This window comes from Haemorhous mexicanus, chromosome 2 (genome assembly GCF_027477595.1).
Source record: "Haemorhous mexicanus isolate bHaeMex1 chromosome 2, bHaeMex1.pri, whole genome shotgun sequence".
In the NCBI taxonomy this organism is placed as follows: Eukaryota; Metazoa; Chordata; class Aves; order Passeriformes; family Fringillidae; genus Haemorhous; species Haemorhous mexicanus.
In genome coordinates, this window is record NC_082342.1 from 39039427 (window position 1) to 39064295 (window position 24869).

A 24869-nucleotide genomic window follows, 5' to 3' on the forward strand; every position below is an offset into this window, starting at 1 on the left:
GAAGGAAGATTGACCTGGAAATAAGGAAAAGTCCTGTGCTCATGACTGGGAAATTCAGCTGGAAATGGAAGATTTCTCCTACTGTCAGAGCTGCAGACTTGTCTTTGGCAGCTGTTACAGACTCATAGAATGGTTGAGGCTGGAAGAAATCTCTGGATGGCATCTTATCCAGCCTCCCTGCCCAAGCAGGGCCATCTATACCCAGTTACCCAGGACCATGTCCCACTGGATTTTGCCTCTCTCCAAATACGAGGAGTCCACAGCTCCTATGGGCAATCTCTTCTGGTGTCTGGTCATTGGTTTTGTTCAGAGCAAGAAAAAAGGGAAAAAAAAAACCAAAAACAACATGTTACCTGGTATTCAAGTGACACTTCCAGTGTTTCAGTTTATGTCCTGGACCTCTGGTCCTGGAACTTGGCACCACTGGAAAGAACCTGGGTCCATCCATCCTCTCTGCACCTTCCCTCCAGGTATTTATCTACAGTGATGAGATTCCCCCTGAGCCTCCTCATCTCCAGGCTGAGCAGTCCCAGCACACCCAGCCTTTCCTTACAGGAGAGGTGCTCCAGGTTTCTGCCTCATCTTTGTGGCTTTTTTCTCATTCCCAGCTCAGGGATTTATTGGAGAGGGTGGTGGTTGATGGCATGGGGCTGCCCTGGTTCTGCTGCTGAATGGTGAGCAAAGACTGACAGGGTTGTTTTCTCCAGACTGGTGTTCCCAGGCAGGGAAAAAGAATCACTCCTTTCCCTCACAGTGCAAGTGCCTCGATGAATGAGCGATGGCAGCTTAGTGGGCAGCAAGGTCTGTCAAGCCCACATGCTGGTTTCTCACGTTTCAGTCAGTTTTTTTTCACCTTTCTGTCAAGTAAAAATAACATATTTCCCAGGGACTATGACTCTGGTGATGTGGGAAGAACCACCTGTTTAAAAAACACCAGGGAATTTTTCCTGCTAATTTGTCAAAGGCAGAATTTCAATTTGTCTTTGTGAAAAAAGGACCCCTGAGAACCAAGTTCTTGCTGGGAGGCTTAACATGTGGCAAAAGTTACAGGAGCATTCAGGAAAGTGTGGTGGTTTATTATTAATGACTGTAGCAGTTCACTGAGAGCCCTGCTAAGGTCAGAGATGGTTTTTTGTCTTATTCCAAGCAAGTGATATCAGGGAGAGATAAAGCTTTCCCTGGCTCTGAGACATGTCTGGTGGAAAGATCCATCTCAGACTGGGCAGGCTGGTGTTATTTAGCTGTGTAGGGTGCAGCAGCTGGACAACCCAGGTTGGAGGGTTTTTGCTGCTTTGGGATACCCTTGTCCATCCATGGGGAGGTGGCCCAGCAGGCAGAAACCCTGTGTGATGGACCTGTGTGTGGGCTGTGCCTGGAATGTGGGGAGAAAGTGCTGCTACCACAGCAGGAATATCCTCAGTCCCGCGGACAGCTCCCTGTCACCAGCTGGGCCTCAGCAGCCCCCTCACATCACATTCTGGGAGGTTCCAACCCACAGCCTTCCCTAAGCAGTGAACAGAGCAAAAGTCCTGCCCCCCAAAGGAGCTCAGAGCCTCCTACTTAATTTAGTGTGAGAAGAACAACTGTCCTATTTTTTCTCAACAAAAGAAGTGGAGAATAGGAATGGCTTGGCTCCGTGGTAGATCTCTAGAACATCCAAAGTCTGGGAAGCACTCTGCTAGTCTTCAGGATCTAAACATGAGTTTTCAGGCCTTGCTGATGGAAAAGACTTTCTGTTTAGAAACAGCACCTAAAAGTCCAGCTCTGGTACTGGTGGGGCATCGGTGGGGTATCAGGTCCCAGCCATTTGTTGTGGTGTGACATTCCTGTGGTGTGACATCCCCATGTGCTGGCAGACCTCAGGCAGTGCTGCTCAGCCTCAGTACCTGCTGGCACAAAAGCAAGCAGGTCCCTATCCCTGCAGAAGGAGGTTCCACTACAGCTTTTGCAGTTCGGGATTTGGTGTCTTTGAAGAGGATATGGCAATTCTGCACAAGGTTATTGTAAGGAGAACTTTTAATTAAAACAAAAATATGCATAAATACATTTATATATATATTTACACACACGTACATATGCACCCTGCACTTGCTACTTACCAACTTATTGTGCCTCTCCTCAGAAACAGAGGTTTCTATTTCCAGCTGTTTTTCATGATACACCAAGAAGGTCTTCCCTCTACTGCCTTAACCTCATAATCACTGTGCAAAGAAACAAATGCAAAGAAAATTTCATGGCATATATAAAGTTAACACTAAAAAGAACATGCACACAAAAAGTACAGGTGCCAGATGCTGGGTATCTGGAACATTCTGCTTATTTAAACAAATAAAAGTGATGTTTCATTTTTTAGCCCACTGCATGCTTTGTTAAAATTTCTTTTTATCAACTCCAAAATCTGTTATGAATATTTCATGCATATTTCCAATGACACACTAACTGTTGTTTGAATAAACAAAGTGCATTTTCCTTCATCCCTGCCTGTTCCATTGACTTTGTCTGGAATGCCAATGAGGAACTTTTGTTTGCAAAACGAGTCCCAGAAAGATAGCGATGTGAATTCTGTCCAGTGGTGTTTGCCCAAGCACCGGCAGCCGAACTAACACGAATACTCTTGGGAATTTGTTTTTGCAAGGTTAATGTCAAAAATGATTTATTGAGGCCTTCCTCCTGCTAGCCAGTCTGGCATCCATCAAGCAAGCAAACACACCCCCCCTCCCTTATTTCAGAGTGCTCTGAGACTGATCACTGAGCAAACACTTCATCTCAGAGCCAATACTTTGGGAGCAATCAATCAAATTGTATTTATTGGTGCAAAATTTAGATTGAAATACTTTGAAACAAAAGTCAAAATCAGAAGATTCTGAAGATAAATTGAAGGGAAATCCACTTTTTCCTGCTGATGCATTAAAGTTGTTCAGCAAAGCTGTTGCAATAGTTGATCCAGTTAAAGCTATATTCACATGATGCAAAATAACTAAAAAAAAAAACCCCAACCAGTTGTTTTGTTTTGGTTATTTTTTGTGAAATGAAATAAATGAATATTTCTGTCCTCATGTGTTCCCATTTCAAGAAGAAATAGGATTTGCCACACATTTGTGCTATGCAAATGTCCCTTCCAATGTTTTCACCATTAAATGTTGATCCTGAAAGCGAGGTCTTTTTCTTTCTTTCTTTCTTTCTTTCTTTCTTTCTTTCTTTCTTTCTTTCTTTCTTTCTTTCTTTCTTTCTTTCTTTCTTTCTTTCTTTCTTTCTTTCTTTCTTTCTTTCTTTCTTTCTTTCTTTCTTTCTTTCTTTCTTTCTTTCTTCTTTCTTTCTTTCTTTCTTTCTTTCTTTCTCTCTTTCTCTCTTTCTCTCTTTCTCTCTTTCTCTCTTTCTCTCTCTCTTTCTCTCTTTCTCTCTTTCTCTCTTTCTCTCTTTCTCTCTTTCTTTTCTTTCTTTTTCTTTCTTTCTTTTTCTCTTTCTCTCTTTCTTTCTTTCTCTTTCTTTCTCTTTCTTTCTTTCTTTCTTTCTTTCTTTCTTTCTTTCTTTCTTTCTTTCTTTCTTTTCTTTCTTTTCTTTCTTTCCTCTCTTTCCCTCTCTCTCTCTTCCTTTCTTCCTTTCTTTCTTTCTTCCTTTTTTTTCCTCTTTTTCTTGCTCTCTTTCCTCTCTTCCCTCTCTTTTCCTTATAAAGTGTACACAGAAAGGGACTCTTCCTTTCCAACATAAGTGATAACTATGGAAATCTGGATTCACAGGGTCCTCCTGATTCGCAGGCAGAGCTCCCAGAACCAAGGTAGCCCTCAGAGAATTTAATTTATATATTCTAGTCACCGCCAAAAACACTTCCCCTCACTCTCAGAAGATTTTAGGCAGTTAAAGCATCAAAGAGGAGCCTGAGATAGAGGCTTGAAATTGGCAATACATCTACATCAGTATCAGATTAAGATGCAATGCTAATTTTACACCTTTCAAATGCCAGTTTTAAGTGTTCTTGTTAACATGAGAACATATTAGAACATTAAGCCAAAAAAAAAAAAGGGATAATGGTGTTAGGCTTATAGTTGGACTTGATGATCTCAAGGATCTCTTCCAATCCAAAGGGTTTAATGATTCTCTGATGAACTCTGTGCAGACATTCACTTGGCAAACAGCTGCATCCTTTGAAAGTCTTTTGCTCTTGGTTTTTTGCTCTGCTGGCAGCTACTGACCCTTCAGCTCTGCCAAGACCTGGGTGCAGCTCCCTCTGCTTTGTGCACTGGTTCCCAGACTAGTTTAAACACCCCACACACTCGTGGTGTTGTGTGCTGTCCCTTTGCTGGCAGCCCTGTGGGAATGCTGAGGAGCCACAGCTGGGACAGACATCTGCCCACACTCTGGGCCACCTTGGGGCTCTCCTTCTATGCTGTTCTTTCTTCTCTCTGGTATCTTCCTCCTGCCTCTGCCCCACAGGGCTCAGGCTGTTTGCTTTGGAGTCCTTGAGAAAGGAGGTGTCTAAGGGCTGTCTCTCTGTGTGTCTGCTTCAGATAAAAAACACTCTCAGTCAAATTTGTGTGTAGATTCAAAAAGGAACTAGAGAACCTAGATGGAGAAAGGATTTTTGCAGTAATTTTTTAAAAAGGCAAATTTGTTACTTTCCCTTGTGGAACAATTCTCATTCATTCCTTAGGTGGGAGGTGATGAGCCAATGGGTACAACAGGGAATGGGATGCAAAGTGCCAGGTTCCATTTTTGCTGATGGAGATTCTTCTCCTGCTTACCCTTCTCTGTGTGCCTCTTTGGACCAACAGATTCTCAGACTTCTTTGTCTTTCTTCTGTCCCCTGGAGGCTAGTTAGGTTCTTCTACACATCATTTAAACACGTCCACGACCATTTTAAACACCTTCTCGTAACAATCTAAACCTCCACAGGTGCAATTTAAGGCCACTTTCTCTTGTCTTATCACTCATGCCCCAATATCCACGGCAGCTGCTGAATCCTCCTCTCTCTCTCATAGCTTGCCATGGCCAATCCCTCTGCTCAGCAGCAGATTTGGAAAGGGACCGCAAACTCCTGATGGGATCCCAGGCTGAGGGAGGGAGGGAGCCACGGGGCTGCAGAAAGCAGCTACTGGAAAGGCCTCCCAAAATAAGAGCTGGTGTCTGTGTCTCTCAAACTTAACTTTTCACGGCCAAAATAAATAAAAAGCACCCGATATGATGAGCGGACGGGGCAGAAGGGACGAGGCGCTGTGCAGTGTCCCGGCGCATCCCGAAGGTGGCAGGGCTGTGGCAGAAGCGGACGCTGCTCTCTCAAGGGAGGGACTTCGAGAGCTCTCAAAAGCGAAACCCAGCTCATGCCATGACAAAACGATGGCCGGCTTTGCTGCCGCTGACGGGATGAATTACCGGCGTCTCAGAAAAAGGTCTGCCCCTTTCCCTGCCTTGGTTATAAAAGCATTCTCTGGGGAGGTGTGGATGGCTCTTCATTTCTTTTGGCTCTGCTCAGGACACAGCTGTAGCAACATGATTGTTTTGTGAGTGGAATGGTATTATTTTTTGTCATAACTTTCATATGCTAGGGCCTCTTCAACTGATTTTTTCAGTGTAATATATGTATATATATATGTATTGTCTGCTGCTCTGAGAAGCCTCTTCCCCATCTCCAGGCCTCTCCTGCAGCCCTCCTTCCAATATGTGCCGTTGTACTGTGGGTCTCTAGCGCGTGACTCTGCCAATGCCTTCTGCTTTCTTCCTGGGGCTGACAGCCCTTCCCACCACTGCCAAATGGCAGCAGAAAGAAGCAGGCTGTCAGCCCAGGTTGGAGGCTTTCTTTTCTGCTGTGATCTCCACAGGTCTTTTTCTTATAAACATAACTAATGTGAGGCCAAGGAAGAGATTGTGTTAAGTCTTTCAAATAAACTTTTTGGACTTTATGGGCTTTTGCCAAGAGCAGCTTTCCTCATCACAGCAGGGGGCAGATGTCCCACTGGCCTTTTTGCCATGCTACTTTACCAGGTCTGGTTTTTTTCTCCATCAACCCTCCTGTAGCCATGCCAGCCTTGAGCCCAGGGCTGAACAAGGAGAGATTTCTTGAAGACCATCTTGTTCCAACCCCTTGCCGTGGGCAGGGACACCTTCCACTAGACCAGGCTGGTCCAAGGCCCATCCAGCCTGGCCTTGTACACTGCCAGGGATGGGGCATCCACAACTCCTCTGAGCAACTTGTTCCAGAGCCTCAGCACCCACCACAATAAAGAATTTCTTCCTAATATCTAATCTAACATCTTTCAATTTATTAATCAGGGGTTAAGATTTTGATTTTCTTAGCTGATGTGCTTGGTGCAAACCAGAGCTGGTACAGCCCAGAGCTGGTAGAATGTGCTGCTGGACAAAGCCTTCACCATCAGTAGCTGAGGTACCTGCCCTGCTTTTTGACACGAGTGGAGGGCAGGGCTGGGAGAGGCTTCGACCAGCTGGGGCCACGGTGCAGCTGCCACTAGATGTCAGCCATTCCTTGCTGCAAGGCAGAAGACATTTGAATGAAATAAAAATCCCTGAAAAACCAAATTTCTGCTTTTCCATGGCACTCTGCTTATCATTCCATACCAACTACTTGAGTGAGAGTGCCTCTGAGCTGCTTAGGAAGAAAACACTTCATCCATTAAAACATTTTCTGTCAGGCTGTTTCTCTGCATAGTAATATTTTAAAATTTAATATTGTAGAAGCCAAAGCAGTCTGCTGAATGATTTGCATCTATTTTGCAGGACGGATGTTTTCCCCTTCCTTGGAGTAAGCTCAGGAAATGAAAGAACCAGACAGGAAACTAGCTAAACGCTGATGGAAATATAAGATGAAGACATTTTTATTGCCAGTGTATTGACAAGCCATGGGTAATTGTTTGGGGTTTTTGTTTTGTTTTGGTTATGTTTAATGTTTTAAACCTTTGACTTTAAAATGGACAATATTTAAATAAAGTATTCATTTTCTGAGCCCTCCAAGTGGATCTAATTAATAAGCACTTTCCCTTCTGGATGGAAACACAACAACAAAATCAAAGTTACAAATTACAGTAAGCTTGCTGGTGCAATAATATTTGTCTTTGGCATTTAACCTGTTTTCTCTGGTGTTGTACCTAACATCTGGTACGCAGGGTGTCCCACTCCCTGAAAAAACTGGGAAGAGAAAACAAGTTTCTCGGTGATACCTTAGTGTGTGAGTCCTCATTTTCTGCTGCTCCCCTCTAAGCCTCCTCTGTGCTCTTCCAGCCCCATGGTGACTGTTTGGTAGGCTGTTCCCAGAGCCTAAAACAAAACATCTGGTTGCTAACAACACAAAGCTGTTGCAACAGCTGGAGTCTGCCAGGATGCGCAGGACCTCTGGTCAGAAATAATTTCCCAGCTGCAGGAAATAGTGATATGGGATCTATTGCACCAACTCAGCTGAGAGCAGGCTGACCTGAACCCATCCTCTCCCCCATTCCTCTTGGTGAGGTGCAGCAGGATGGCACATCCTTGCTCCAGCCGGGATCGTGCTCTGCCTCTGCCATTTCTGTTGCAGCCAGCGTTGGCTTTGCAAGCACACAGAGCTGCTTTGCTCTCTGCACAAGCTACACCAGAGTCTGGCAGTCCAGTTAAGCCATCCCAGATTGAGAAAGAGGCTGTAAACTCCTGGCCTATATTAAGAGCCAATTAGTCCAAGCATGCTGAAAAGGGCACTATGGAGCATCAGCAACACACCTGCTACGGGGCTGTGTAATGGGGCATTCACCTCTAGGTGAGCAGTTCACAACTGGACTCAGTCATCCTAGTTAAAGAATTGGGGAGTCACCAACAGCCCCACTGAAGGCTTTGCTGGTTTAGTTGAGGCTGGGGAAGCTGGAAGCACTCAGGCAGTTGTCATTTTGCTCTCTCCCATTCCTACAGCCTCTCAGGCAGACACAGCCCTGGCCTGATGGGGAAGATGGTGCAAGAGGGCTTGGAAAGCAGCTCCTCGGGATCATGCCTGCATCATACCACAAGGAGTTGTTCTGGCAAAGTGAAGGAGGAACTGAAATGTGGCACCATTATGGGAATGAGGGGCTGAGGATGGAGAAGGTGTGGTGGAAACTGCCACTGGAGCCAGGGACTTGGTGATACCGTATTTTCACATTACTGGAGCATAGGCTGCTCCTGATTGCTGGCAGCACAGCTCTGGCCTCCTTCTCTACAAAGTCCCTAACATTTGCTTTCTTTAAAGACATCTTAAAAAAAAACAAACAACAGAAAAAACCAACCAAGTAAAAAACCCCAAGCCTAAATACCTAAACAACCACAAAAACCCTCATAAATGTTAATTTTTTGTGAGCATTGCATACAAATACGTACTTCCCTCAACAGGCAAACCTGAGTGGATTTGTCATCTCCATGGCTTGGGGAGCTTGCTCACCATTCAGAGCCACTGCAGCAATCCACTGTCACTTCATAGGTGATGTTCTGAGGGATCTCTGTGAAGGCAAGCACCCATGAGAGAGACCTCGAGCAGCCAACGTCATCTTGAATGCCACACCTGAGGTTTTCAGGTGGTATGAACAAGAGGGAGATCCTGCTCCTTCCCCCAGAAGCTCTTTGATGTTTGTTACAGTTAATGGCAGCTTTATTAAAGACTCATTAGGATAAGTTTGAGAGATCACATTAATCACCAGCCTGAGAACATTACAATGATGAGCTGCCAAAGGCATGAGCAAATCACTCATAATTACCAGTTTTAGAGGCTGCTCTTCAAAACTTGATTAGCTACAGATACACAGGTGATAGTTGCTACTCTTTTTTATAGCACGCCCTCACTATTATCCACTCTAGTCTGATTTAGGTTCTTATTAGAATAACATTCTGCTAATTAAATAATCTCACACAGAGATTGTTTCATGATGGAGACAATTAAGCGGGTTTAAGTAATTAATATTGCATACTGTTCTGTCAGTGTCAAAAGAAACTGTTGAAGGATGCACACAAATGGCAACTCCTTGCTATCCCCATACATCACAACTGTGAACAGAAATGACAAACAGGAAAGAAAAGTAGAGCATTAATGAGCCTAAGTTTTTAGAAAACCATGTAGACATTCAATTGAATTTCTCCTCTGAAGGGTTGAAATCAGTGAAATCACCCATAGGAATGAACTCATTTCAAGCAGGTTGCTAAGATTAGGATTTTCCCCTTCCAAATGGCACTAAGAGTTCCCATACACTGAACAGACCAGTGGTGATGCTGCCCTCCTTCTCCATACGCTCTGGATCTGAGCGCTCCTGCTTTGGATGTACGTATTCCATAACACCTGGAAGAAAAGAAGCCTTACAGGAGGTGCTGCTCTTTTCTGGAGCCACATCACAGCAGTGCTAGAGCAGCAGCAGGCTGTGTTTCTGCCTTGCCTTCCAGTTGGGCTTTGAGGACATGCTCCCACACCACCAAAGCTCCAGCTGCAGCCCCAGCCAGCACCCAGGACCTGCCTGCTGTCTTTAAAAGGGTTTCTGTCCACCCCAAGAGCAGAAACGTGAACATGCTTTCACTGTTGCCCAATGATGTCTTGTTCTCAGTTATTGGATCCAAACCATGCTGGATTAACCCATTCAAAGCATTCTCTCACCACAGCATGAGCATTTCAGTCCTTCTTCCTTCAGGGCAAAAAAGCACTTCCAACAATGCTGAAGCCTATTTAAGAAACAAACTCACCAAAAATGTGAAGGCTGCCAGGAATTCTTTCGTTATCCACAGAGGTTAAAATTTTATTTTGATATAAAAATTAAATAGCAAAGTTGTTTTGGTTTTTTTACAGAGATAAATTAGAAATTTACAGTACATACATTGAAGTAGATATATTTTCTGTACACCCCAAAATAATCAGTGTCTATTTCCTTAAAATTCAGAGAAAGGAGCTAACTTGTCTGTTTAATGTAAGAGCTAAGCTTGTACCTCTCTGGCAGACGCTTCTGAACCCTGCAGTGCCAAGAGCACAGGCTGAGGGGGGAGATGGGAGCAGGGGCTGAGCAGTGGAAGGAAACGCCCGAACGTTTGTGCTTGTATAACCACAGCAACTGCACTTCCGAGACAGGATTAGTCACACCCCTTATGGCTTTAAGCTCGCAACAATGCTGAAATGAGAGAACTTCGGAGCTGCTGATACCCGCTCTTGGCAAGCGCCAGGTTTTAGGCTGTCTGCTGGGTCTTCCTACTTTACACCGACATGGACTCAGGTAAATGCATGGGGGTGAACACATCAATGGAATGGTTTGATTGATGCAATCACTAATTTCACTTTGGGGCAGTACAGCATTCCCCCAGCGGCTGGGGAAAGATGTGTCCTCAGGAACGGCAGCTGGTGCCTCCCCCCAGCCCACCTCTTTCCCCCAGTGTTTGAATCCCTCACATGCTTTAATGGCATATCCCTCCAGGTCCCTCCTAGAGCTACACAGTGCCAACCTGATCCAGCTCACTGTGTCTCACATCACCAGGGGCATTCCACTGTCAACAGTTCACAGGGTTACAGGCAGAGTGCAAGGATTTCATAAAAAGGCACTATTTAGCGTTCACTTCTGTGTACATAGCAAGGTTAAAAATGCCATTTATTGAATCAGTCTACTCAAACATGAGTCTTACTGTCCAGGAGTATCCAAAGCCTTTCAGAGTGAAGCACACCTTGAATGAACATGCCACCTTGGCACGGCCAAATACTACGTTACAAAAAAGGGTCATACTGCATCCTTGCTCCTTGGAAGCCAACATACAGCTGCTGACTTTACATTCCTCACTGTGCCAGCAGAAAGACTGCATGATGGAGAAGCTCAGCCATCTGAAGATCTCACACTTGCAAAACTCCTCGTCCACAAAGGAATAACCAGATCCAAACACAACACTAACAGCGAGAGACTTTAGGGAGAGGGTGAAAAGGCCCAGCTGGAATGTGGTGTTGGCCAAGACAGTGCTTGTGTGTCTTGAACAGAATGTGTCAAGTTGTCACTTGTTCTGCTGGAGGGGGAGCCCAACCGCAAAGACTGCCATTAGGGTTTGTTTGGGGTCTGGATTTTGTTTGTAAAAGAAAAAAAAGTTCTCTAGCACATGTTTCGACACTGACATTGAAACAATACATGCTTCTGGGATGGATTAGCGCTCACTTCCAGAGCTGGAGTGAACTGTGGTTTGGGAAGCACATGGGCACCTGTGTGGAAAGCAAGTACTTTAATAAAGCAGCATCTGTTCTCAGCTGTCCTGGAAGACCATGGGAGCTGGGGCACCAGGGGGATGCTTTGCAGCTGATCAGGTTCCACACAGACAAAGGAAGCAAAATCTTGGGGCACATAGATAAAATCAAATGTGTTTCAAAGGGATAGAGCATCACAACAGTGTTCTCTTAAGTGCTTCTAGGATATTTGTATTTGTATCACCTTTTTTACAACCCTCTGACACTACATTCAGCTCCCCACAAGCACAGGCCGGTGCCTCCTCAAATAAAAGAATAAGAAATGCAATGATTTCTTTCAAACACTATTCACCAAGAAGTTGGATTTCTTGGGTCCCTTTACAAAAACTGGAAAGGTCTTTGTTGCTCCTGAGGACTGAATGCCTGCTCACATTCTGTGTGTAAATATACACTAAAATCCGTCTCCATAGCTGTCAGTGAGCAATTGAAGCATCGTTGTGAGGCAGTCATCTGCACTGTAATGTCATGGGCTGAGAATGTTCTTTTAATTGCAACTGACACACATAATTATACCACTGATCTGTGTGAACGCGAGGTTGCCAAGGAACTTAACATTTTGCTTCTCCCCAGACTGGCGTCTACAGAGGAGATACCATCACACTGAATGAAATACATTAAGACTTAATTGCTTCATGCAATGAGTCTCCAGAGTCACGTAAGTATGCTTGGAGAAACATGGCATGGTCTGAAGGTACCTTCAACTAATTTTTCTCTTTCCTGAAGGAAGGATCACTGTAGAGTTAAGACTTTTTTTAAAGCTAATAAATGCAGCAGAATAAAGTGGTCTGCTAGAAATAGCAGGAGCACCTGAAAGGGCAGGAATGGAGGAGATGGATAATGGCAGTAGATGCAGAAGACCAAACATAGTTTCCCACTTTGAGCTGATTCCTCTACTTCTGAGGACGGCCTTGAGTAAAGCTTTTAGATTTTATAAATATTGATAGAACCACAGAATAACTGAGGTGGGAAAAAACACAGGGAGGTTCAAATTCCCACAAGGCAGAATCAACTCACCATTCAGACCAGGTTATAAATGGCAAAAAGAATGAGTCAAAATTATTATTAGGCCATTACATGACTGAAAAGTCATTCTCACTAATACCTCACTAAATTCTGCTCATCACGGGTAAGACCTGGAAAGTCCATTTACTTACTATTTGTTTCAGGACATGATCCTTGACTGAATTGTACAGTGTATTGGAACACCGGAATTCCCCAGGGCATAAAGACAGAATCCTCACCAAGCACTTCCTTCTCAATGCTGAACTCACAAAGAAGACATTGGACTGATGTCCTGCTCCATCTTCTGGTAGCTTGTATCTGGACCCTAATTAAGCCCAGAATTTGGCCCTGGACTGCCTGTCCTCCATCAGCTGTAAGACGATGAAAGGAAAACATCATCTCACAGCTATGGGCTACAGCACCTCCATTTCTAAAGAGTTCAAGAGTTAAAAAAGGAAGTTAGCATGTTTGGCTATTTCACAGCTTTTAAAGCCTCCCTGGGCTCTCCTATTTTGGGCAGCATGGTTTATGGCTATTGTATCTGCAGCATGATCCTCTTGCTGTTTATTCTTTAAGGCTTTTTTTTTCTCCCATCCCCAGAGACAGGTTGTGTAACCATCCCCCTACTCTACTTCCAACATTTACACAGCAATGCTTGCACATGATCAGTCCTGCACAGGAGAGCAGTCAGAGCAGCGGGATGTTGTCCTTTTCTCATACCACGGTCTCGTTCCCTTTCCCGGGTTTCACCCAACCGTCCGCTCTCTTCTCCCGTTTCACTTTCCCTGAGTTCACCAGTCTGTTGGAGCACTTCTGCCATGTGTGCAGAGTTTTGGCTGACCAGATCCACATACCTGATGTAATACCCACCAGAAGGGACATGAAAATTTTGAGCATCTCCACTGCCATATTGGAATCATCTGCTGAATAGCGGAAAATGGCCCAGTTGGAGATTTCGTAGAAATAACAGGCGATGACACACGTTGCTGGGACGGTGTACAACACTGAAAAGACCCCAATTTTGACCATCAGTCTTTCCAGTTTGTCAGTTTTAGTTCCATCTTTCTGGAGATTAGACCTGATTTTAAATAAGGCCACGAGTCCCGCTGCAATGAATAAAGTCCCGATGACCAGGTAGGTGAAAAGCGGAGCCACAACAAAGCCTGTCAGTGCATCCAGGTTCTGGTTCCCAACATAGCAGAGGCCGGTGAGCTCGTCTGCATCTACGAGTCTCATAATCAAAATGACGATGGTCTTCACCGCCGGGATGGCCCAGGCTGCGATGTGGAAATAGGAGCTGTGCATTTCGATTGCTTCGTGGCCCCACTTGAGTCCCGCAGCCAGAAACCACGTCAGTGTCAGAATAACCCACCAGATGGAGCTAGCCATCCCGAAAAAGTACATCAGCAAGAAAATTATCGCACATCCTGTGTTCTTAAGACCTTCTTGGATAAGAACAGGTTCTGCTGCCTCTTCAAAATCACAGGATATCCTTTCCCGGCCCACAGTTAGCCTCACAATATAAGCAATGCTATAAATATTGTAGCACATGCTCAAAAATATGATTGGCCGCTCCGGGTAGGAAAATCTGGATGAATCAATCAGGAAGGTCAGGACTGTGAAGGCAGTCGAGATGAAGCAAAGACTGGCCCATATGGCCATCCAGATATCTGTGAATTCCTTAGCTGACCTGCTGTATAGACCAGCATCGTAGCCACACTTCAGGACGCAGCTCAAGCTTCTCTTCACCCAAATGTACTGTTCTGAGTTAGATCCCATGCCGTGGCACTCTTCTCCAGGCTGCAAGGAGGTCTTGCTGTGGAGGGGAACCTCTTCGTCTCCTGGGCCCTCCATGCACATGTGGTTGTGATCATTCTGGGGCGGGAATTTGCTGCAGTTTAGGGCATCTGGCCAGAAAAACCCAAATTCTTTTAAAACAGGTTCACATCTTCTTTTGACAGAGAGGCACATGCCTCCACAGGGACCTATGGGGATGTTAATCTTCTCTGTGCACATCGGCACATAAACTGAACACAGGAAGAACTGGAAGAGAGAAACAGAAATCACAAGTGTGTTGAGGGAAAATGAAACAGGTTGCAATACAACAAGTTTTCTTTTTTTTTTACTTTTTAGCAGTATTATTTGGTCCCTTGCCTGAAAAAAAAAAAAACAGGAAGCAGCATAAAACAAATAAACCAAGAACAATAAAAACAAAAGAGAGAAAAAACCAACAATGATGTCTTCTTTCAGTTCAAATGTAGTCCAAAGCCAAAGTCTGAAAATTTTACTCCCTAGATTAGCTCCATGTAAACCTAGCCCAACAGTTCCAATGAAGTGAGTGGGATTTAGCCAGATTTAAACCTCGAGGGTACAATTTAAGAAAGCAGAAAACCAAATTAAAGGGGTTTAAACAAATACATATATTTGTTCTGAGCGTTGCCTGGATATTTCAGCTAAGGAACAAACAGGAGGAAAAAAGCACTTATTGAAATACTTTGGTTCACGATCCTCCCGGAATTTTTTTTTAATTTTATTTTACAATAAGTTCACGTATGCATTTGCGACAGCAATAAAATGTTGTAGTTTTCTCGTCTTTTGAATAATAGTAATTCGGCGACGCGACACCGTGAGAGGAATTGCGTGCTTACTCGGGAACTCTGTCCCGAGAAACAAGGCTGGGTTTTGTTTGAGGAAATCCATGCCCGTGGGGAGGACAGGGATCCTGCCATTCGCCTGGGAAAGAAACTTTGGCGGTGAAGCTGCCGGCGGGGTCCCGAGCTGCCCCAACTCGCCGCGGCCAGCTCCGCTCGTTCCGCACGGAATCGGGCGCGGCACCTGGGACATGGCCGGGACGGAGGGCAGCGGCCGGGAAAGCTCCGGGAGTCACCGCAGCCTCCGCGAGCGGCCGGGCGGGGGGCACCGCGCTGCGGCGGGCGCTCCTCACCGCGGGCAGCCGGGACACCGCCGGGACACCGCCGGGACACCGCCGGGACACCGCCGGGACACCGCCGGGACACCGCCGGGACACCGCCGGGACACCGCCGGGACACCGCCGGGACACCGCCGGGACACCGCACCTCCGCCCAAGGTGAGCCGCGCGCTCTTCCCAGGCAGCCAGGAGCGACCCTGCGAGGCGGCGCGACTTTCGGGTTGGATGAGTATGAGCCGAGCGGATGGGGATGAGGATGGGGTGCTGCGGGACAGCGGCCGGCCCGGGGACCGCACGGCCCCGCCGTGTGTCGTCCCCACCTCGCCCAAGCACCCAGGTCCCCCCGGAGCCCCGACGCACCTGGAGCTGGCTGGAGCAGCCGTACTGGATGAGGGGGGTGAAGGTGGTGAGCTGCAGCTCCGCGTCCGCCTGTAGCTCGTGCCCCACCAGGTTGGGCATCTTGGTGACATTGTAGCCCAGGTTCTGGCACATGGCGATGCGGATGGCGTCGCAGCGCCGCTCCTCCTCGTCGCCGAAGCCCCGCGCCCCGCCGAGCAGCCCGGCCAGCAGCACGGCCAGCAGCCGGGCGCGGCCGGCCGTCCCCCCGCCGCCCCCCGCCATGGCCCGCAGCGGCCCCGGCCCCGGCCCCGGCCGCGCCGTGCCGCACGGGCCGGCTCCAACGGGGCGGGCCGGGGGCGGCTCCGCTATTAAACAGCCTCGCCGAGAAACGGCCCAGGGGAGGGACGCCCCTCCCGGCCCGGCCCTCCCGGCGCCACCGCCCCCGCCGCGGGAGCCCGCCCCGCGCAGCGCAGCGCCCGCAGCGGCTCTGTGCGGAGCGAGGCAGGGCAGGGCAAGGGTCCTACCTGCGCCTCAGCCTGGCACCGGAGAGTTCCCCTGCGCCCCCGCTCCCTGGGGAGCCCCGACCCTCACCCCCAAGCCCGAGGAGCGCACTTCCACACGCTGCATCTCACAGCTCCGCGCAGGGGCCCCTTCTCCTTGGTGACCCACTGCCTGCATTCCCCTCAGAGACCCCCGGGGATACCCGTCCGTGTCTCGTCTCCCCACAACAGGTCCCCCCGTCTGTCTCGTGTGGCCAGTGCCCCTGGGAGACATCCTCACTATCCCCTGAGTTCCCTCCATGAGTGTTGGTCCTAGGGGCTCCCCAAGTTCGACTCCACAAGAACAGGGTAGGCTGACCCCCGTGCAGATGTGTTTGGGCTCATCGTGCCGCAATCCTCCCCTCATTTCTGGCCTTTTTTCAGCCCTAAGTGCTCAGCTCTTCCACTGTGGGGTTAAAAATATCCGGGGTGGCTTTCTAAGCTGCTGTTTTGTCCTCTCAATGGGTTAAACTGCACCACTAGGTCACATCTGGGCTGTAGCATTGTTTGTTTTTTCATTGGGGTCATGAAACCTGTAGGGCACTGCTAGGTACCTCCTGGCATTTGTATAAATCCCTGTAAAATAAGTAAGTGTGGGTGAAGCATTTGTGAATTTAGGAGGAAAGGGCTGGATGATTAAGCAGACCTTTAACATGTCAGCAGGAGTAGGGATTAGGAGCGGAGAAACAAGACTCACACTTAAATTCCCTTGATATTATTTACACCTGTAATAAAATCTAGTTGAGCTGGTTGTGCCTTTAGCAAAAATATGTCATCTATTAATGAATTCTTTGTAAAGCACTTTGAAAATATTTGTAAAGCCCTGGTTAAGTAACCTCCTTCTGTGTGCATGCAGCATGTGGCATGTGCATGTGCTCCTGAAGGTGTCTGTCACAGGCAGCCAGGCCTCTGAGTGCACCTCAGGGCATTTGCTGCTCCACTGGTCAACCAAGACTGGGACTAATGGCATAAGCCACCCCTCAGCTATTGCTCCTTACCAAGCACAAGTCTGTAAATCACAGCAAAACCCATGCTATGAAGTGCTCTGTGCTCCCTCACTGCAGGTTTCCCCTCTGAGGCTCCATCGCCAGTGGGGTTTCTTTACCTCAGAGAGGGGGGAACCTGTGTGTGAGCTGTCCTGGGACATTGCAGGGACTGATGGGCATTAACGTGCTTTCCTCTAGCAAAATGGTGCTTTAATTGAGGTTTTGTGAGTGCAGGTATTTACAGAGCTCTCATTGTTGCAACACTTTACATCTAGCTTGAATAAACAGTGTCTCTAACCTCACAAAATCCTTGTGAGACAGACAAGTAATATTATCTTAACTTTTCAAACACAGAGGCAGACAGTGCTCCAGTCCCAAGGTCAGTCAAAGAGCCAGCAATGGAGTCAGCAACTCAACCATATCATACAAAGCCCATATTTACCTGCAGGCATTGGTGTCCAGCAGTGCTCAGCTGCTAATCTGGGTGGGTGATAATGCTGTGAACGCACACGGTGTGCTGCACATGTCCACCAAGCTGTTCCCAGCACTGCCAAGTTTACTTTCCCTAGCACACAAGAGCAGGGAATGGGTGATGGGTGCTCCCCATGCAGTCAAACACATCAAAGTAAGAGGCAGGCTTCCATGGGAGAAGGTTTTGGTTGGAGTTTGGTTTTTTCCCAAATTATCGAGGAAAGAAGGCTGGGGGGAGAATCATAGTGACCTTAAAACTATGCATCTTTGTCTTAATATACGAAACCCTTTTTCATCTCCTGCTGCATTTCGGTGCTGAAGCAGAGTTTGCTGCTGCTAGAATAAGGCCTTTACATAATTCCCATGAAATAAACTACCTACTGCATATTCAGAAATTATAAAGCAAAGCCCTTGGCCCATGAACCTAGTCCTTGGACTAAGTAAAACTACAGTGGACACAAGTACCTTTGTAGAAGCAGAACTCCTCATGGCGAATAAACTCCTACCAATATTGCCTCTTCTTTGAGAATACAAAATAAATATTAGAAAGTGCTACACTGCTGTGTTTGCTTTGGAAAGTCTTGTAGATAATGGGAATTAGTTTTGAAAACAAGAGTGCTGTGAGAGGCAGTGGCAAATCATATGAGAGGCTGGAATTGGAAAAAATGGTAATTAACCTGCTTTGAACTTTATGCGTGCAACAGTGATTCAATGTCACCATGATAAGCATGTAGATAAAATTTTCATTTAACACATCAAAATAGGAAAAATCCTGGATAGTGGATTTATAGATTCTTGGATTACTGGGCAGTGTGAGACACTGGCCTGAATCTGGCATAGAAAAAGCTATACTCCTTCCTCAATTATTGATTGCCTGACTTGCAGCATTTTTTTTTTTTTTGTAAATTTAATTTTGAGAGTTCTTTAGTTAAAGGATTGGCAGGCACCCTTACAATTGTTATTTGTTGTCACTGCCATAATTATGTTTGGTTTCTAGTCTGAGTTGTCTTCAGCTTCCAGCCACTGACTTTTGTTCTATCTTTACTGGACAGGTTCAGAAGTCATTATTGAGATTAACCCTGTAGGTAATGTCAGGCTGTGATTAAGTTACCTTTTGGCCTTTTTTAGTTACCAAAATAGATTGAACTTCCTGAGTTTCTTATTATAAGTCATTTTTCCCAATTCTTTTTGCATACTTTTGATTTTAAAGGAGCAAAATTTTATCCTGCTGTTTAAATACCACTTTCAGCCCAAACCATCCTTTACAGTATAAATAGATGCGTCTGAATTAGTAGTTGAAGCGCCTTGGTCCCTTTAGAGTCAGGACAGACAGCTTGCAGAAGGCAGCTTACATAATAGGAATGACATTAATACAAACTCCTACTTATTATTATCTTGTTTTTAGTACTCCCCCCCCTCTAGTTGTATGTATTTTTTTTTTTTTTGCATATTTATTAAAGCCATGGGGGTATTTTTACACTACGAAAATAAATAATGCTTACCATGATCTCTGAGTCTTCCACTGATTTGTAGGGCATCCAGGAAGGTTCTAAACTTGTCCCTGAACACTTTCAGTATTTGCCTGAGCTCTAGTGGTAGAACATTCAGTTCTCAGCTCTGTTTTCCCACTGGAGTGATACTCATGTCAAAAGCTCAGTCCTACAAGACGACCTTGCTTACTCCTCCAAGGACATGATGTCTTCCACTGCATCACAAGGAGAGCCAGGGCTGATGCCTTGCAGGCAGATCTGAGAAAGTTTTGGGCATCCTGTTGGTTTTCTAAAAAAAAATGTGGATACCACATGAGGATGTGATTCTTTTAACCAAACATAAATGTCAGCTTTTAGTCAGATGAATTTCGTTCTAGAAATGCCTCTCTCTCTCAGTTGGCTGTAAAAGGAATGTAGGATGACCAGCCCAGAGATGAAAACTCTCAAAGAGGTGTCTAGTGCTGGATGAGAACAGTCCCTGCCTCCCAGCCAGTCTCCTGGGAGCTGATGACAGAGAATATTGACATTACCTTCCTGAGAGTTCTTTTAAAGATCTTGTACACATGTCAAATAAACTTATGAGGATTTTAAAATGTGTAGCTTCTAAAGCAGTTTTGGGATACTGAAATTTTAAGACTGGCTTAATTACTATTAGTTATCTCTATGATACAACTCATCTCATATGTATGTTTTCAATATACAACAGAAATGACTGTTAGACCTAGCATTACCTGTTTTGTTTACTGACAATTCCACAGCTTCTATCAAATAACAGACTTCTACCATTAATGACATTCTTTTACTCTCAATTTACATAAAACAATATTTTTTTTGAACATCTGTCCATTAATTTTTTGTTTTGTATATTTTATCACATTCTTGTCATTCCTTTTGGATTTCTATTCATTCAAATCAATGTTTCCTTCATACTCTTTGACATTTATGCTTTTATTAAACTTAATTAACTTTATAATTTTAAAATTTTATTAAAGAATTAAAAGAAAAATTTCCATCTGAATTCCAGTTCCATTTTTTTAGTCAGGAGTTTCTTTCTCGAAATCAATCTAAATCAATCACCTACTTTATTCAATGATGTCTTTGCAAGCATCTAGCAATAACTTTTAAATATTTTCCTAATTGCCATTCACAAGCTCAAAATAATTTTTCTCCCTTAATTCTGTACTTCATGAGGCTGACTCTTCTAAAGCAGGAAATACATATATTCCCCTCTTTGCACTTATCCATTATCATCATCATTTCAATTGTCCAGTAACAATCAGAAAGAAGTGGTATTGTCATGACACTTCCAGTGAACATGGCTCTATGCAATCTCAGAAAAAAAACCCAGTGCAGTGAGCTGCACATGTATATATATAGATATGCAAATATATTTATGCACACAAATATCTGGGGGTTTATATGTAAAGTATTCATAGAATCACAGAAACATTAAAGTTGGAGAAGATCATTAAATGCAAGCATTAACCCAGCACTGCCAAGCTAAAACCACCACTAAACCACATCCTTAAGTGCCACATTTACATGTTTGTTGAACACTTCCAGGAATGGTGATTCCATCACTTCCTTGAGCAGCCTGTTCCAGCGCTTGATCACCTCTTCAGTAAAGCAATTTTCCCTGATATCTAATCTAAACCTCCCCTGGTGCAACTTGAGGCCATTTCCTCTTGTTCTGTTGTTCACTGGGAGAAGAGACTGCCCCCCAGGTGGCTTCAGTGTCACCTGGTGCCAGGTGACACTGACTCTTCTTGTGGAGAGCAGATATAATACAGGTGACACCAGTGCACGAGGTGGTGCACATTGTGGCACTCATATTCAATGATGTTGAATCAATCAACACTGATCTCAGTGGGGCAGGACTTGTCTCAGACTTAAAAATAAAATGTGTATTGTGTGCAAATTTTCCTGCCACAGTGCACTGCAGAAGCCTTCTGGGCCTGACCCAATGGGATTTGGTTCCTGATAGTCTCAGGATACTTACTCTGTTTAAGTTTCTACCCATTGGTGTCTCCATGTGGGCCAGCTCTCTGTGCAAAAGGAGACCCAGAGAATATCAGCAGTGTCTCTAGAGTACAAGTCTCCTGACAGGTTGTGAATCTCTGTTTTCATGCAGTTATGACTGTAAGTTCTTTAAAGTACTTTGGTGCAGCTGAGCTGTGACAGAGATCCCATATCTAGATTCAGATGTGTAATTCCTTGCATGCCAATTTGGGTCAATAGCTGCTCCATGACCCTTAAAAGTCAATATTTGGTTTGCACAGAGACCTCAGAATTTGGTTTTATAGCACTGTAAACAGGAAATTTCAGTGCTACTTAATATGCATTATTTTGAGAAATCCTTTGTTTTTAGATAGCATCAAAACATTCAACAATACAGGAGGATTTCTCAGATGATTGGTGGGGTTAGAAATCCAGGTGGCACAGAGGTATCACACACAATATTCTATGGGGAACAGGAAAAAAAAGCTGTCCATAAAAATCATAGAATGAAAGGTGCCTACATAAAGGCCACATAGGTCACATCATCTATGTGTTAGTATTCTTTTTTTTTCCACACAGGGGTTTCTCTTTTTAACTTTAAGAATAACTTAAATTTAAAAAAAAATTAAACAGTTTTCCAAAAGCCTCTTTCCTCATATAATTCATACCTCTCCAACCAGTTTAGCAGCACAGGCAAGGAGCTGTGAGGCAAAGTCACTCTCAGTATCTAGAGACAAAAATTTTTTCAGAATGGACATAGTGCATCCACATTTATAAAATTTTGTGCTAAAATACAAATCCCGTCTAAAAAACCCTGCCCTCTTCCCTTGCCTGATTTTGACAAACTTCTCGGGAAAGCTCTGCTGCAGAGATACAGCATGACCAGTTTCTTTAGGACTGACTTTAGGAAAATTAGACTTTTTGCCATGGTGGAGGCAAAAATCAGCATGAACTTTGGAATTAGTGTTTTTGTCTCTCAGAATGACTTTCAGTTTAAACTGCTTCTCATCATTACTTCTATACTCACATTTTGGCTTGAAAATGTTGACCTTATCCACATTGACCTCAGCCCAAATGATTATTTTTTTCTGGAAATTGATGAACAGTTTTCTTAGAAAATTGTTCGGAGATCCCTTTTTATAAAATGCTCAGCTAAGTCCAAAACAGCTTGGGTTTGTAGCTTTAGATTTGGCATGTGCAGGGTACAATCCTGAAGGAGGAATGCACTTTTTGTAGTGTTTAAAGAAATTTCATTTCACAATAGCAAACTAGCCTGAAAACTTTGGAAATAATAGACTGATTGCTCATGTGGCGTGATTTAGCCGTGGTAGAAAATGACAGGCTGAGTTCTCCCTCCCTGAGAGGTCATGAGTCTTGATTTATAAATAAGGCTTAGCTTCCTTTTTGCAGAGTCATCTTTCCCACTAAACCTTTCTGCATCCTGTTTTGCTTTAACTCTATGGCAGCATCAGAGGTTATTTCCTGTGTGTTTGCTGTCCATAAGCAACATTGTACTTGGCTTTTGGTGTCATTTTGCACATTCTGTGAAGCAAATTTCAGTGGACCTGACTGAAAAAGGACTCCTGCCTTACAGGAGACTTTGAGATGACTTCTCTTAACTCACCCAGGTTGCACTCAGCCCTGCTCTTCACATCCAGCTGTCACCAACATCACAAAAACGTGCTTATGAACACAGGGGGACAGATTTTTTAAAAATCATCCTATAGTGCTTTCTCCTCAAATGTATTAACCAAAAAGTAAACACAAAGATTTCAAATATTTAAATTAGCTTACTTATTACCAGAAAAGTAAATATCAAGCTTTTGAGCATGGACATTAATGAATTAATCCATTATGTTTTTTGTCTTTGGAAATTATACCAAGCTGAGATAGAAATCCCTCAAAATCATAGCTGAGATTGTAGGTTTACTGTTATGCTTGAGCTGGTTTGCACTGCTTCAGTGACACCATGACGAGCTGGTTTAATCAATCTGTTATTGCAGGCTGAAAGCTGTTCTGTGTCATTGGAGCAGCACAGAGCTGTCAGGCGTGTGATGAATCTGGCCACAAATCTTAAAACGTACTATTTTCCCCCATTAAAAAGGCTATGTGAGCTGATATGCTGTGTTTAGTTACATAACAGCGAGTATTGACTTGCAGGGCATGGCTGGGGAAAAAAACCCTTCTTTGTATTGTGTTAGGCAGGCAGTGGGGTCACTCTCCTGGGAAAGAAACTCAGCATCTGCCAAGAGGTGAAGTTTGCTGCATGCACGTTGCTTTTGTGGTGCCTGTGAATACACAAAGGGGGAACTGGACACAGGAGGGAAACCTGTCCCGGTGAGGATACGGGCTGCTGGCAGCCCTGGAGCTGCGTCACGCACCAGTAAAGTGGCTTCAAGTTATACACACCACTGCCTCCAGGTCCTTATGGAGTCACAGAGAGCTTTAAAATAAGCAACCATCCTTGAGCCTTCCAGTTCTAGCTGGACTGCCCAGTTTACAGTGGCACTACTCTTCACTTTGTGGGCCATTTAAAACAGAGTTACTGAGTGCTAATTATTTCCACATTCCTGTCTCCACTGCAATTCTTTTATTTTTTTCTAACTTTCAAAAAATTTTAATTTACTTGTGCTTTTTTTCTCTTTAAATGAATGCATTCAGCTTGAGAGCTGTGTAATTATTTCATTTAAGGAGATGAGTTTTTGTTAATATATTTATACACCCAGCATGCACATAATTGCAAAAGATATCCGCTTTATTCTACTTTCTCTTCCAGGATAGATTATTCCCCTTTCTCACACAGACAGGCCTGCTCTTCCATTAACCATTTGTATATGACATTCATAACTTTTCTTTTTCTTTGCCTATTCCTATACACTTAAAGCAGAGTTACATTCACAGGAAGACAAACATATAAATATCATACCAGACAGTGAGAAGGACTGGTTTGGCAAGTCTTTGGCAAACAGGTTTCCTAATTTCGATCCAAGCTGGCAAATTAATCATATGGATTACTGTTACACAAACCAATGGACTTTCAAATTAGTCTGAGCAGAAATAATCCCATTCTGTCTTGTTGTGCAGAAGGCTTTGCTGCCATTCCACATCTGCCTTGTGTTCCTTGCATGCATACAGGTGATTATGTGGAGTGCAACCCACCTTACACTTCATACATATGTTCTCTTCTTCTGGCTCCCTGGCAGGGCAGGGTAGGTCCAGATACTAATTGTTAGAAAACTAACAAAATAAAATAAATAGTGCTGTGATGACAAGGAGGGGTGGTGTGACCACGAAAGGAAACACATCAGCTTAGTTTGGCTTCCACCGTGAGGGAACCGCACCCTTATTCTTTTATGCTGTGCTGATCACTGTGGTATTTTTGCACTGTACTGAGGTTTTGTTATCAATGGAACTAGTGCTGAATTTTATTTTTATTATTACTGGATCTGGAATTTGAGTATGTACTGATCTTTCATTCTTGGCCAGTGCAATTTATATTTGGAAGCTGACAATTCATCTATTTCCCCATAGACTCATACATTAACTTAGAAAATAATAAGAGTTTATGTGAATTCCATTTTTCTCAGGCATTTTTATTCCTGGGAGAGACTTCCATGGGCCAAATTACCATGAAAACTATATTAACATGATATTTCATTTTCTTACAGTAAAAGTTCATATCTTTCAGTACTGTTGACACTGTACACACATCCTCGGGGAATTACGACAAATATAAAAAGAAAACTCCTAAAACTGTGCATAAAAAACAGATGAAAGCTGCCATCTAACCTAAATATTCCCCAAGTAAAACTACAGCAAATTATTTCTCAAATATGAAAATTTTAGGCTACAACTGGGCATGATGCTGTATTGAGAGGCAAGGTTATTATTCAATTTTTGACCTAAAACCACTTCAGATAT

General features: G+C 44.4%; 1 protein-coding gene across 1 annotated transcript; it reads right to left on the minus strand.

The window, feature by feature from the left end:
* Window positions 1-9693: 9693 nt before the first annotated feature.
* On the minus strand, window positions 9694-15780 carry FZD4 (frizzled class receptor 4). Its single transcript, XM_059838522.1, has 2 exons — window positions 15486-15780; window positions 9694-14239 (listed from the first exon to the last, which is right to left on the minus strand). Exons 1-2 carry the CDS (start codon window positions 15744-15746, stop codon window positions 12911-12913), a joined length of 1590 nt encoding a protein of 529 aa, XP_059694505.1. The 5' UTR covers window positions 15747-15780; the 3' UTR covers window positions 9694-12910.
* Between the last annotated feature and the right edge of the window lie 9089 nt (window positions 15781-24869).

Coding starts and splice junctions, on each gene's coding strand:
- FZD4 (XM_059838522.1), bottom strand. CDS start 15,746: ATGGCGGGGGGCGGCGGGGGGACGGCCGGCCGCGCCCGGCTGCTGGCC. Junction 14,240..15,485: donor GCTGCTCCAGCCAGCTCCAG/GTGCGTCGGGGC, acceptor TCTCTCTTCCAG/TTCTTCCTGTGTTCAGTTTA.